Source organism: Condylura cristata, unplaced genomic scaffold, assembly GCF_000260355.1.
Source record: "Condylura cristata isolate star-nosed mole 26May11 unplaced genomic scaffold, ConCri1.0 scaffold00010, whole genome shotgun sequence".
NCBI classification, from domain to species: Eukaryota; Metazoa; Chordata; class Mammalia; order Eulipotyphla; family Talpidae; genus Condylura; species Condylura cristata.
In genome coordinates, this window is record NW_004567111.1 from 7,634,865 (window position 1) to 7,648,506 (window position 13,642).

The window sequence follows — 13,642 nt, forward strand, 5'->3', positions numbered from 1 at the left end:
AAAGATAAAAAAGGAATGGATCTGTGCAGCCTCGACTTTTTCACAGCTGCTGCTTCTCTTTACCATATATTTTAGTATTTATAACAAATTTGCTCTCTGAGCAGAGAAAATACTATTCCTGAGTAGAAACGGGAATCGTGATGTTCTAGTTTAAAAAAATGGGCTATTTTATGGCCCTCCCTGGTGGCGCAGTGGGTTAAAGCACTGCACTGAGAAGCTAAAGCCACTTCCACATGAGTTCTATTCCCGGAGGTGACCACATGGCGTGGCAGACCAGACCTCTCCTGACCCGCCCGCTGCTCCCCTCAGCAGTGTACTTCTTCGATCTGCCTGTTCTGCTCCCCACTCTGTCTCGGGTGAAGCCTCTCACCGCCCCTGAACCTCTGGCCGGTACCCCAGTTCTGTATGTACAAATAAATAAATCTTTTTTTTTTTTAAAGGGCTATTTTAATTTGATGAATCACACGTTCTGGAAAAACAGCTAAACCTGTGGCAAGGTTTTGTCTTTGAGTCTGAGTCATAAACACATAAAGTTTGAGGTTAGGCTTCAGTTGAAGTCCAGACTCAGTCACAGCTGTGTGATTCACGTGTAATCCGCTAAACCAGTGCCTCCCAAACTCCAATGCCACAAATATCACCTAGGAGTTTTGCGAACCGAGGGAGTCAGATTTAGTGGGTCCGGGCTGGAGCCTGAGAACCTGCATTTCTGACAAGCCCATAGCCGATTCTGAGCTGCTGCTCGGTGTACCCCTTCTGCGCAGAAAGGCTAAGAGAGCAGTTCCCCGCCAGAGCGTCAGCACCTTGGGGAACTTGCATGAAATGCACAATCCCTGACCTACTGAATCAGAAAACTGGGCTAAGACTCAGCATCCCTGCGTTTTAACAACCCTCCAGGCGCTGCCACTGCTTTTAAAAGATGATGTACACTCGAGGTGTTGCGTTAACAAAGATTGATGCCCAAAGCTCCCCCACTCTCCCCACAGGATTCTCCTGTAAATGGTGCGCGTTGTGATCTGAGCACCCGGCTTTCTAAAAACCGCACCAGGTGACTCTCATATGCAAAAAACAAACCACAAAATCCAAATGAAGCATGCAGGTGTGACGTTGTGATGTCAATAATGTCAGTACTATATAGTTGTGTCAATGACAAATCAATGTTGGAAAATAAGGATTTTAATAAATGAGGATCCCGGGGGGTAGGGATTAGACCCTTCCATTGGCCTCATCTTTGTCAGTGATGGCCACTCTGGCTCCTGCCTTGGCTTCTAAATTCTGCCAACCCCAGCCAGCCTCAGGGAGTCACAACCCCAGTTTGGACCGGGTTTGGGGGGCCGGGAAGCCCCCTCCACGCCCCGGCGCCCCAGTGGCGGCCGCGGCGCTTCGCCCAAGCCGCTGGGCACTTGGGCGCAGCCCGCCCGCTACGTGACTCGGGGTCCAGCCAGTCCGTCCCCGACGGAGCGCGCATGCGCGCGGCCCAGCCGCCGGCCCAGAGTAACGGACTCGAGCTCCCCCCACCGGAAGTGGGCGGCGGCGCGCCGGGAGGAGCCGGCTACTGTGGCGTGGCGGCGGGCGGCGGAGCCGGGCGCTCGCGCTTCCATCTCCACGCGATGGCGAAGGCCGCCGACGTGCTGCGACTGCTCTTGGGCATCACCGCGCCATGGCTGTGGCTGTGGCTGCTGGGTGCCCGGACGGCCCTGGCGTCCAAGGCGGTGACGGCCCACTTGGCCGCGAAGTGGCCGGACACCCCACTGCTGCTGGAGGCCAGGTGGGTGCGGGGCGCGCCCCGCGGGGCTGCTAGGGGGCGCCGGGACCTGACGGCGCCTGGAGTCCCGCAGCGCTGCCCGCATCTGGCCCGCTGCCCAGGTACCCTCCCCTCGGCCCCGCGGGGCGCCTGCCCTTGTCCCCCACTGACCAGCCCTTCACACCCCCAGCCGCGATCTCATGCTTTGCCTTTGCTCGCAGTAAACACTCTCACATGGGGCTTCGAAAATGGGGGGGTGAGGGGGGTCGCCCTGTGTTTCAACACTTGGATTTGGTTAGCATTGATGACATTGATGAAAGAGAAGACTGTGGGGTCCCGTGTGGCGTTGGGCCAGCACCTCAATGGATGTTGGCTTCTAGGCAGCATCCTACAAGTTGTAACTTTTCCCGTGTTTCTTCCACTGGAATTCTCATCAGATATTATCAGATTCTGTGTGGAAACAAAACTTGTAGCCATTGCACTTTACTTTTAGTAGTCCAGTAGCTAAAATGTGCAGGTTCTTTAGCCTGCGTGAAGTTGAACGCTGTTCCCCTTTGCCAGTTCACCAAAGCAACAGTTTCTATTCCTAAAAAGTGACCCCATCGCCACGCTTTACTTTGCATTTGTATCCTAGCCACAAAATAGTTTCTTAAACAAAAAATCGTGGTGGGTGTAGTGCATAACATGTGAGTTTCGGGTGTTCAACACAACCCAGTGTATGTTTGTAACTAGTAAGCTTGGTTGATATCCATCACCATACGTAATGATAATAGTCCTTATGATGAGGATTTTTTTTAAAGATTTATTTATGCATACAGAACTGGGGTACAGGCCAGAGATGCGAGGGTGAGAGGCTTCACCAGAGACAGAGCGGGGAGCAGAACAGGCAGATGGACGAAGCACACTACTGAGGGGAGCAGTGGGCGGGTCAGGAGAGGTCTGCCGTGACATGTGGTCACCTCTGGGGCAGGCGGGGATCGAACTCATGCGGAAGTGGCTTAGGCTTCTTAGTGTAGTACTTTAACCCCCTGCGCCACCAGGGAGGGCCCTGATGAGGATTTTTTTAAGATTTAACACTCATCACCTTTGAAATTGGCTCAGAGCTGTTAACTGTGTAGTACTGTATAATTATAGTTAGACTGTGACTCCCTATCACCTACCACCAATCTGTTCTCTGATCCGTGCCCTCGTTTTGGTTCGTTGTCTCCTTCTCCCCCCCCCCCCCCACACACACATAGAACTTAGATCGTAGGTTTTTGTCTTCCTAGCTTAAAGATATTCATTCACCTCCTCACAAATGACAATATCTTTTAATTGCTAAATAATATTCACATGGGCGCTCGGGTGTATCCACAGCTCAGCTGTTGCTGAAATGAACATGGAGATGCATATATATTTTTTGAGTTATTATCTCTTTTCAAAGATTTATTTATGCATATAAGAACTGGGGTGTCAGCCAGAGCTGTGGAGGGAGGGAGGGGAAGATTCACCAGCGACAGAGGGGGAGCAGTACTGGTGGATCTATTGAAATCCACTGCTGGGGGGAGCAGCGTTGAAAACAGGAGGGGTCTGCTGGGCCTGATGGGTCACACCCTGGCCAAGGTTTGAATTCATGCTGAGATGCTGAGTGGTGCTGAGAGGTAACCCCCTTGGCCAGCAGAGAGGACCCCTCCTGGTTTGTTCTTAAGTATACTTTGGCTGATGAGGTGTTTTTGTTTTGTAGTTATAAACTTTATGATTATTTCTGTGAAAAATGTCATTGGAATTTTGATAAGGATCGCACTAAGTCTATAGATTGTTTGGTGTAGTTTGGCTATTCTAACAGGAGGAATTTCTCCAATGTACGAGCACAGACTATATTTCCATTTATTTGTGTCATCTTCAGTTTTTTGCCAGTGCTTTAATAGTTTTCATATCATAGATCTTTCACTTCCTTGGTTAAATTTATTATATTCATTGTGCTTCAATTTTAAGTGGAGTTGATTTCTTAATTTTTCTGGTATTTTATTTTTAGTATATAGCAGTTCAACAGATTTTATGTTGATTTTGTATCTTCTGACATTTCTGAATTCACTTATTCTAAATTTTTGTTGTATTCCTTAGTTTTCTATAATATGCCATCTAATAGTGACTAGCTGTGGACTTGTCCAAAGTGGGCTTTATTATCTTGAAGTTTGTTTCTCTATATCCACTCTTGAGAATTTTGTAATATTTCTTTTAAATAGAAATTTCTGGAAACTCAAAGAGGTTGAGGAAAATAAGTATAGAAGAGGAAGAGCTGAAGCGCTGTAGTTAGATTCGAGGCAATGGGAGACAAACTTCAGTGATAGAGTTCTGTTTGGGAAGTTGTTTGTCTTCTCTTGAAAGCATTGTTGGGAACACGCCCATATACAGGCAGGTGCACGCACACACACATTTATGTGTCATATGTCTCTTTCAGTTAAGCCTAAAACTTAGTGACTGTATTGAGCATGACACCTGCTGAATACTGTATAGGAAAAAGAGATGAATAAGGTATGTTCCCTACCTAAAGAAATTTATAATTTAGTACTGTGCTAGGTAGGATTATAGGCTATGAGGCTAAATTTTTATGACACATGTACTGTTACTTAAATATGGAAACTGATTTATTCTCCTGATGTTATTTTTGCTGAAAAATATGTTTTGGAAATCCACTTGTGATTACTGTCATGCTCTTAGTTCATATGGAAACATTCTCTGTAGAAATACTTTTCTTTCTAGGCCTTCCCTGGTGGGGCAGTGGGTTAAAGCACAGCATCACAAAGCTTTCCTAAGCCACTGCAGCAGGAGTTCAATTCCCAGACAAGGAGGGAGCCCATATGGTGTGGCAGACCTCTCCTGACCTGTCTGCTGCGTATTTCAGTTGATCTGTCTGGTCTGCTTCCCACTCTGGTAAATCCTTTCACCCCACACCTCAGGCATACCCCAGTTCTTGTATGCATAGATAAATAAATCTTTAAAAGAAAAGAATTACTTTTATTCCATATGGTAGAATTTTTTTTTTTTTGAAATGTTGTTATTTGGAGCTAAAAGTTATATAAGTCAGGTGAAAAAATTTGGAAATTCCAGTTTTTTGGCCATTTCCCTTTTAACACTTTGACCAAAGGTAATATCTTTTGGAAGGTGAGGAACTGATTTAAAAATAGTCTCTCAAGGATATTTCTTCCCTTAAGATTAGTGATGAGTTACTGGCAAATTGCCCCTGAAAGTAGTTCCAGAAGAGGACCAGAAGTGCTTGCAGCTGTGATTTATTGAGGGAATTAAATGTGAAAACTCTCTTAAAGTGATCATTCGAAAGGATTATATTTAGATGTTTAAAATCTGGAATATGGACGACGTCTCACCTGTCGCTCAGTCCAGTCAGTTTGGTGTTGAGTGTTCTCTTAAGGTTTTGTCCCCTCCTTAGATCACATCCTGTGTAGTGTTGCCCATTGTTGATTCTGTTTCTAGCCTTGAGCTGGGCGACTTTAAGAGCAAGAGCTTTTTTGAAGTTATTACTCTACATTCCTATGCTTGTCATGTGTATGTTGATAAAAGATTCGGTTTCTCTCACCTCCTTTCCACCTTTAGGAAATCATCTTATGCTTAGAAGAATTATTTTGCTTGTGTCTTGGATGCTCTCAGCACTTTCCATTTACATTTAAGCACTAAAGTTTATCAAATTGGAGAGAAAGATAAGGTGGCAACTAGGAAGAATTTGGTGACTGTTTACTTTCTAGTATAAATCTACTTGCTCTTGTTGTGTAATAAATTGTTCTACACATGAGTAAATAATCCTTCACTTAATCATTATTTCCAAAATGTTTTAAATGACTTTTTTTTCCCCTGTGGAAAATGAAACTTTCTTTGGATTTTATAGCCCAGAACCTAATAGGATACAACAAATTCCCATTACTATTTTATTAAACTGTTTTAAATAATAGAAGTATTGTCTATACAAGTAAATGGCTAAATAAAAATAATAGATAACATTTTTAATTAAGATTTTTAAAGTGTTTATAGACCAGTTTTGTTTATGAATAACAGTCTAATTTTCACTTCTTACCTTTATATATTGCCCTACGTTCCCTTAGCTTACATTACTCCAAATTATAATTGTAGCTAATAATGCGGAAAGGCCAAAGCAGTTCATAATGCTGTCTTCTGTGATTGTGATTTTATATTTATAGTTTGTTTCTAGCATATAGTTTAGCATAATCTAAACCAATCTTTATTTCCATATGTGAACTGATTATTTTTATTTATTTTTTAATAGTGAATTTGTGGCAGAAGAAAGTAATGAAAAATTCTGGCAATTTTTGGAAACTGTAAAGGAACTAGCAATTTATAAGCAAACAGGTAGGTGAAGTGCATATTTAAACAAGATTTCTACTTATATGTGTATGCATTGGGTATTTTTGTTGTTTTTAATGGTAAAACTTAGATGTGAATGGTTTATTGGGTTAATAAGTCTGAGCATTAACTTTGAAGGCCCAGTTTTGAATGTTTTAAGTTTTCATTTACTAGAGCCTATTTGGCCCAAGTGGTGTTAGAGTTAAGTAGCTTTAGCATTTTATGAGATGGTTTTAAAGATGAAGAAAGCAGACATGCTCTTAATGCCATTTTACACTGAAATATTTTCAAAAACAAATAATTTGCTCATTCAGAAAACTTCTGAGAAGTTTAATTATTTAATCATTGAGTCGCATGAAGTGCTGTGTCCTGCTATAAATGCTGGGAATGCATAGATGAATAAATACGTGACCTGTGTTCTTCAGACCCCATACTATAATGAAGATAGGCAGAGAGATAAGCATACTGTTAGTTGATAAGAGCTTCAGAAGGAAAATGCATCACATGGGCTTGCATAAAAATGTGCCTTATAAGTATTTCAGAGAAGCAAGACAGTCTTTCCAGGTGAATGCTGGTGTTGAGTTTGAATGATAGGATTTACCAGGTGGTAGGGAGGGGAAGAAGAGCAGGAAAGAGAAATGGAATGTTCAGAACAGCTTCGACCACTGAGAAGTCGCCTTTCAAATCAGTGGGAAATTGCTTGCTGACTATGTATTTTAGTTTTGATAAGTGCAGTTAAAATAGGCTAGATGAATATGTCAGATCATCACAATAATTAAAAAATTCAATATCAGATTTCCTGGTTCACATCTAAAATCCAAATATCTCCAAATCTCTTGTTCTCATAAACATACTTATTCAGGCCATTTTTTAAAAAGATTTAAAAAAATCTGTATGCATACAGAACAGGGGTACAGTATTCAGGCTACTTTTCACTGGAGAGGCATTCTTGAAAATTACTTTTGAAAATTTTGAACTGTTATTAAGTTGCCTCTGTATATCAGAATATTTTATATCTAAGTGAAATGACATGCTTGAACAATCTGGTGGCAGATTATTAAAAAACTTGAAATACCTAAACTTACATACTTCAAGCTTATATTGTGGGAGGGGTATGTGAAAGAAATTGTATTAAGTAAGAATTAATAACACTGAAAATACAATTCTACTAGACTTATTCATAATGTGAAAGGCAAAGGCATATGCTGCATCAGCGCCGACCTAGTTAGAGGAGAGAAAAGGTGGTATACTTGAAGAATGAAATATTAATATTAAATGTGAGTTAAATGTTCAGATTTTACTGAATTTATTTTCAGGACATTATCCTAGAAGAAACATTTTAAATCTTTTCATTGCTTATAACTGTTCAAGCTGTTGAATCTCAATGAGACCCTCTAAATACTCTTTATTGAAGTATGTTCTTGATTTACTTGTTTAAAGTCGTAAACACTGAACATTTTACTCTTTGAAGCCAAGTGCTACCTTTATGCCATTTAGTGAGAATGCTTTATATTATGTGCAGCAAGTGAAGGCCTTTTGTATATTGTATTATAAAAATAATTTCAGATTAGCTAACTTGCCTATTGTCACAGAATGTCGGCAAAGGTCTGCCTGTCTCCAGAGTCCCTATTTATTTTCACTTCGCCATATGCTCAACATCTTAAGGATCTATTCTTAAAGTCCTTGACAATTTCAATGGTTTCTAGATCAGTGAAAGTGATTTTAGTGAAAAGAATTATCAGAGGATGTTAGGACATTTCTAACTCACTTAAAACCAGAATTGGTGTAAGGAGATCACAGTTGGGATGTGTCACCGTTAGATTTCCATGGGCTGATAATGTGCAGGTGAGGTTTAGGTAAAATCTGCGGGTTGATGGGTGCAATTTAGGTCATATCAAGAGGGTTATTAAACTTAGAAAGTGCCGTTACACCACGAGGAGACAGAGCGTGCCCTGGATGGAAGCCTGAGGCACCGCAATGTGTAGGGGTGGCCAGGAGCAGCGCCCCCAGCAGAGGCTAAGGGCCCCGCAGAGCTGAGTAACACCTGGAGCATGTGACGTCTTTGGAAGCCAGAGGGCCAGTAGAGGTGCGTGATCGATGTTATCAAATACTGGAGACAGGTCAAGCAATCAGACTACTGAGATGTCAACAAGAGAAAAATTGATGATTTTGACAATGTCACTGTTGTAATAATCAGAGTTATAGACGGTTAAGGTGTAAGTACAGGATAATCAGAGATTATCAGAAGAGGTTAAGTATTGTTAAGTCTCAGGACCGACTGATGTAAATAAGATGAATGAGTAACTGCAGGCTGCTGCAGCTGCTGTGTTTATTTTTTAAAGATGAGAGCGATTTATGTGTACTAAGTGTCAGTATGTAAGAATTGAATAAAAAGTTGAGGTTGAAAATACAGGAAGAACATTGGAAGGGCAAAATCATCTGAGCAGGTGAGTTGATATACGTGGATTTAGTTATTTTAAAATAGCAACTAAATAGCCCAGTGTAGCCATCTCCTGATTGAGATGATCTTGCAAGTTAAGCCTTTTAGTAATCCTGTATCCTACATCCATCACCACATGAGAGAAAACCTTCATAGTGATCACAGCAAAACTGGGTCTCTCTGTCAGGGACTACTCACCTGGGTTTCCATGGACTCTATTCTCTTTACTCGTGGATGTAAAAGAGAAAGAGATACCAGGGAATGTCCAAAGCCAGTCGGTGGTACCTGACGTTGCAGTTTTCTGACACAGTGGCAGTGCCACAGACGACCACACCTGGCACAGTGTGGAGAAGAGAAAGAGCACCGTCCACACTGGGCCACAAAAACTGCTTCAGCTCGAGGCTGCCATTGTCTTCTTGCCCTTCCACCCAGTAATCTGTCTTTCCAGGGGTGTCCAAGAGTTTTTAAATTAAATTCATCCTTTTTTGTTTAGTGGTGATTTTGGAGATGGGTTTAGAGGAATGAGCCAGCAGCTCAAGTTAGTTTGGTTCTGACAAGACATTTGTCTTACTCTTTAAGGCCTGATTCAAATTCTGTCCTCTGAAATATTCTGGATGTGCTGATTACTAATGGATATGTGTGTGTGTGTGTGTGTGTATGTATGTGTGTGAAATCTCAGTAGAATTTATTTACACATGCATTTTAAAATTTATTAACGATCATTATTCTTTATTTCTTTGTGCTTGTTTAGTTCTCTCTAGATTGTAGGCAGGACCTCTGTTGTATCCTTCCTTGTACTGTGTATTAGCCCACATGTTGCAGACTGGTCTGAAATGATAGTATCTTCTAGATAGATTTTAACCAGGCCATGTGTTGACTAATTGTGTTTCACCAGAATATTCAAATGAAGTTAGTAATTAAACATAAATCTTTCTTACTTTTCTTTGACATCACTGATCACAAGTTAATGATTATACATTTGGTGAGAGATGTGCCAATGTTGTTGAATACAAATTACTAATGTAGTTTTCTTTTTAATTCTCTTTATAGAATCAGATTATTCTTATTACAACTTAATACTAAAAAAAGCTGGACAATTTTTGGACAATTTACATATCAATCTCTTAAAGTTTGCTTTATCTCTGAGGGCATACTCTCCAACTATTGAGATGTTTCAACAGGTATGTCAAATACCCAAACTAGAGTTGACAGAGAAGCATGTTGGAAATTTACACAATTTAATAATCTTACTGTGAATATCTTTGGTTCAAAAAGATTAGCAGTCTTATACCTGATTCCATAGTCTGTCATTGATTATCATTAGTATGACTGTATGATTGGATACATTACATAACTTTATAATTATTTGGGATCAAGCAATTCTGAGAACAAATCACCACTCAAATGAACTGTAATGAAAATTTCAATTTAATGTAATTTTTCAACAACTTTGAAGTGTATATTTCATATTATAAAGTTGATTTTGTTAAAATATTTTATTCTGCCTGTATATAGTTTTCACTTTAATTAGAGCAATAACTTAATAGTAGTTGATGAGTTATTTTAATCAGAGTAACGAGCTAGTTTTTTAAATGTGAATTGTAATTATCAACTACAGTAGCTAAATATAAACCCCTGAAATCTTAGATTGCAGCTGATGAGTCACCGCCAGATGGTTGCAGCGCGTTTGTGGTTATCCATGAAAAACACACCTGTAAAATTAATGAGATTAAAAAGCTGCTGAAGAAGGCCTCTTCAAGGTAAGTTAGTGATAACCACTACCGAAAACGGTGGTGTATAAAAAGAGATGAAGGCTAAAAGAGCAGACATTTCTTATAATGAGACTTTTTAACGTCCTTAAATATATATTCACAGATATATTGTCTGTTGAAAATATGCATATACTTGAGTTGGTAGTCTAAGCCTTTTTCTAAACTATGTAAGCACTTTCAAGGTTTCGTTTTGATTAGCTTTTGATTTTAGAGGATACCTAAATATGAATATATGTCTTAATGTGAACGTCAATAATTTTTTCAAATAAAAAAACTATAAATTTGGACGAGCTTTAAATACAAACTAAATTTATACCTGGGAAATAAAAAATTAATAATAAAATCCATAACACAGAGTTGCTTCATTTTTATGTTATTCAAACTTTTTTTCAATTTCTTCTCAGTATTGAATAAAAATAAATATGGGAAGTCACAAAGAAATTATTAATTTATTATGATTTTTTCACTGAATAGTATCTACCAGTGTATGTTTTACTGCCTGAATTTTTATACTTTTAAAAGTATTAAAGTATTAGAGTTTTTAATATATTAAACAGTACCGTATATTTAACAACTCATACGGCTGGTTAGAAATCTTTTCTAACATTTTCTTATATATCACATCCATTTTAATATACAGAAAATATTTGCAAAGTACTAACATTGTTATTTAAAAGTGGTGAATCTTGGGAAAATACAGTATTTTAAACCAGTTTTAGGTTACTGTAGTTTCTTGTTTTCATCATTCAGTAGGAGGTATGTACACAGTCATCACAGTAAATTTAAATTCTTTTCTAATTATTTAAAATTCATGTACTTTGTTTTCATTTTAGGCCCAGGCCATATCTGTTTAAAGGAGATCATAAGTTTCCAACAAAGAAGGAGAACTCACCAGTGGTTATTCTGTATGCAGAAATTGGTACCAGAGCATTTGGTAAACTTCATTCAGTGTTGTCTGAAAAAGCTCAAAATGGGGAGATTCTGTATGTTCTTCGGCATTATATTCAGGTACATGTTTGCACTACCCAAGATTATATTGGCAGCGAAAAATCATTTTTTTAAAGATTTATTTATTTATGCATATAGAACTGGGATACAGGCCGGAGGTGCAAGAGTGGCTTCACCCAAGATAGAGTGGAGAGCAGAACAGGCAGATCCGTGAAGTACACTGCTGAGGGGAGCAGCAGGTGGGTCAGGAGAGGTCTGCTGTGCCATGTGGTCACCTCCCAGGCGGAGATTGAACTCAAGCTGAAGTGGCTTTAGTTTCTTAGTGCTGTGCTTTAACCTGCAGCGCCACCAGCGAGGGCCGAAAATTCATTTTATTATAATTTCTTACTTCATCTTACATAATAATTTTCCCAGTGCAGTTATTTTAAGGTTTTTTTTTAATTAATGCAACGATCAAACATGAATTTTATGTGGAGAATATATTGGATTGCATATCTGTTCAGGAAGTATCGTGTTTATATTACTTTCCTTATATGTCTGAAACACATTTAAAACTTGGATAAAAAACAGGACTCTATTGCAGTAACATTTGGATAATATTTACTAGGATTCATAAGTGCTGTATTTTTAGTGAAAACGTGATACAACAAAGAAGTCTGATCTCTTTGATATGCCAATAATAGATGGTAGTCCTGTGCTAAGTCTGATGCTGGAGTGCTTGTGACCGTTTCATCAGACAACTTCTGTCTACTCAGGTTTCTGTTCAGGTGACCTTTCTCCTACTCCCTCATTGCTGTCACACTCTACCACATCATTCTGTTGATAGCATTTACTGCTATTACTGTATCTCAAATTTTATTTATTTAGCTCCTCTACACCCTCCTCCCATGTGCATGCACACACAGTATGCACACAAATTCTCACATGCACACTCTGGAATGTAATGGCCATTAGAGGAAAGTGTTAACTTTTTTACTGTTGTATTTCCAACATGGAAACAATATTATTTTGCATTTCATACAATGTTAATGATTTGTATACCAACACTTAAGGTAATAAGGTCATTAGAAATATAATTATCCATCACTATACTTTATTTTATATTGAATTTAGGGGCTTTTTCTCATTGTAGATTTTAAGAAGTATATATTCTAAGTACTGATCTTCTATACCTTGCAACATCTTTTAGTGTATTTGTGATGTTAACAGATATATTTATGATAACCTTTGTTCAACACAAGTATCAATTGTGACATAGTCCCAAGTCACCCAAGTTTTTAATGTTTCCTCTATAATTTCATATAGTCTTCTATATTTTCTTGTGACAATTAATAAAACTTCTATTTTTAATGTTTTGATCTCTAACCCATCTAGAACATATTTGAACATGCAAAGAAGTAGAGCTATATAATTTTAGTTTTTCTACAAATCATTGGGCCCCACATATTCATTAAAGAGTTAAATAGTTGTTCTTAACCATGATATACTAAGTTTAATGTGAGCATATATTTTTTAGACACAATTCTGTTATAATAATATATACAAGTTAACATTATTTTAATTGTGGTAATTTTGAAATCTAAAGCAATTTTGAGAAAGAATAAAACTTGAGACATCATAAAACTTTATGACTTCAAACTCTATTACAAGAATATGGTATCAGCATAAAAACACACAGGTCAGTGGTACAGAGAGCCCAGAAATGGACACATGTGTATGATTAACTGGTATTTAATGAAGTATTCTTAACAGGGTCTAGTTTCTTCAATAAATAGTGCTGAGAAAAATAGTTAACCACATGTAAAAGAACGGAATTTGATCCCTATCTTAGATTACCCACAGTAGTTAGCTTGAAATGGATTGAAGGCATTAACATAAAACCTGAAACCATAAAACTCCTAGAAGACAAAGAAAAAACACCCTTCGCTTCTAGGTATTTTATGGTTTCCGTTCTTATGTCTAGGTCTTTAATCCACTTCGAGTTGATTTTTGTGACTGGAGTGAGGCAATGATCTAGTTTCATTTTTTTGCATGTAGCTACCCAGTTTTCCCAGCACCACTTGCTGAACAAATTTTCTTTGTTCCATTGTATCTTCTTTGCTCCTTTGTCAAAAATTAGGTGTCCATAAACTCATGGGTTTATATCTGGGTTTTCTACTCGAATCCACTGGTCTGTATGTCTATTCTTATTCCAGTACCATGCAGTTTTGATTATTATGGCTTTGTAGTACAGCTTGAAGTTTGGGATTGTAATGCCTCCATTTTGATTTTTCTTAGACATGAGGGTTTTGGCTATTCGAGGTTTTTTGTTGTTCCATATGAATCTCATCAACATTTTTTCTATTTCATCACCCTTCGCATTGATCATAGCGGTCATTTTTATGGTAG

The 13,642-nt window shown here is 38.7% G+C and overlaps 1 protein-coding gene across 1 annotated transcript in view; it reads left to right on the top strand.

Moving 5' to 3' along the window:
* The first annotated feature begins 1,463 nt into the window (after nucleotides 1-1,463).
* The window catches only part of UGGT2 (UDP-glucose glycoprotein glucosyltransferase 2), an 84,948-nt gene continuing 72,769 nt past the window's right edge, over nucleotides 1,464-13,642 (top strand). The window contains exons 1-5 of the mRNA XM_012723159.1: nucleotides 1,464-1,765; nucleotides 6,018-6,100; nucleotides 9,585-9,715; nucleotides 10,182-10,294; nucleotides 11,140-11,314. Coding sequence (XP_012578613.1) covers nucleotides 1,464-1,765; nucleotides 6,018-6,100; nucleotides 9,585-9,715; nucleotides 10,182-10,294; nucleotides 11,140-11,314 — 804 coding nt within the window. The remainder of the gene's footprint in view (nucleotides 1,766-6,017; nucleotides 6,101-9,584; nucleotides 9,716-10,181; nucleotides 10,295-11,139; nucleotides 11,315-13,642) is intronic.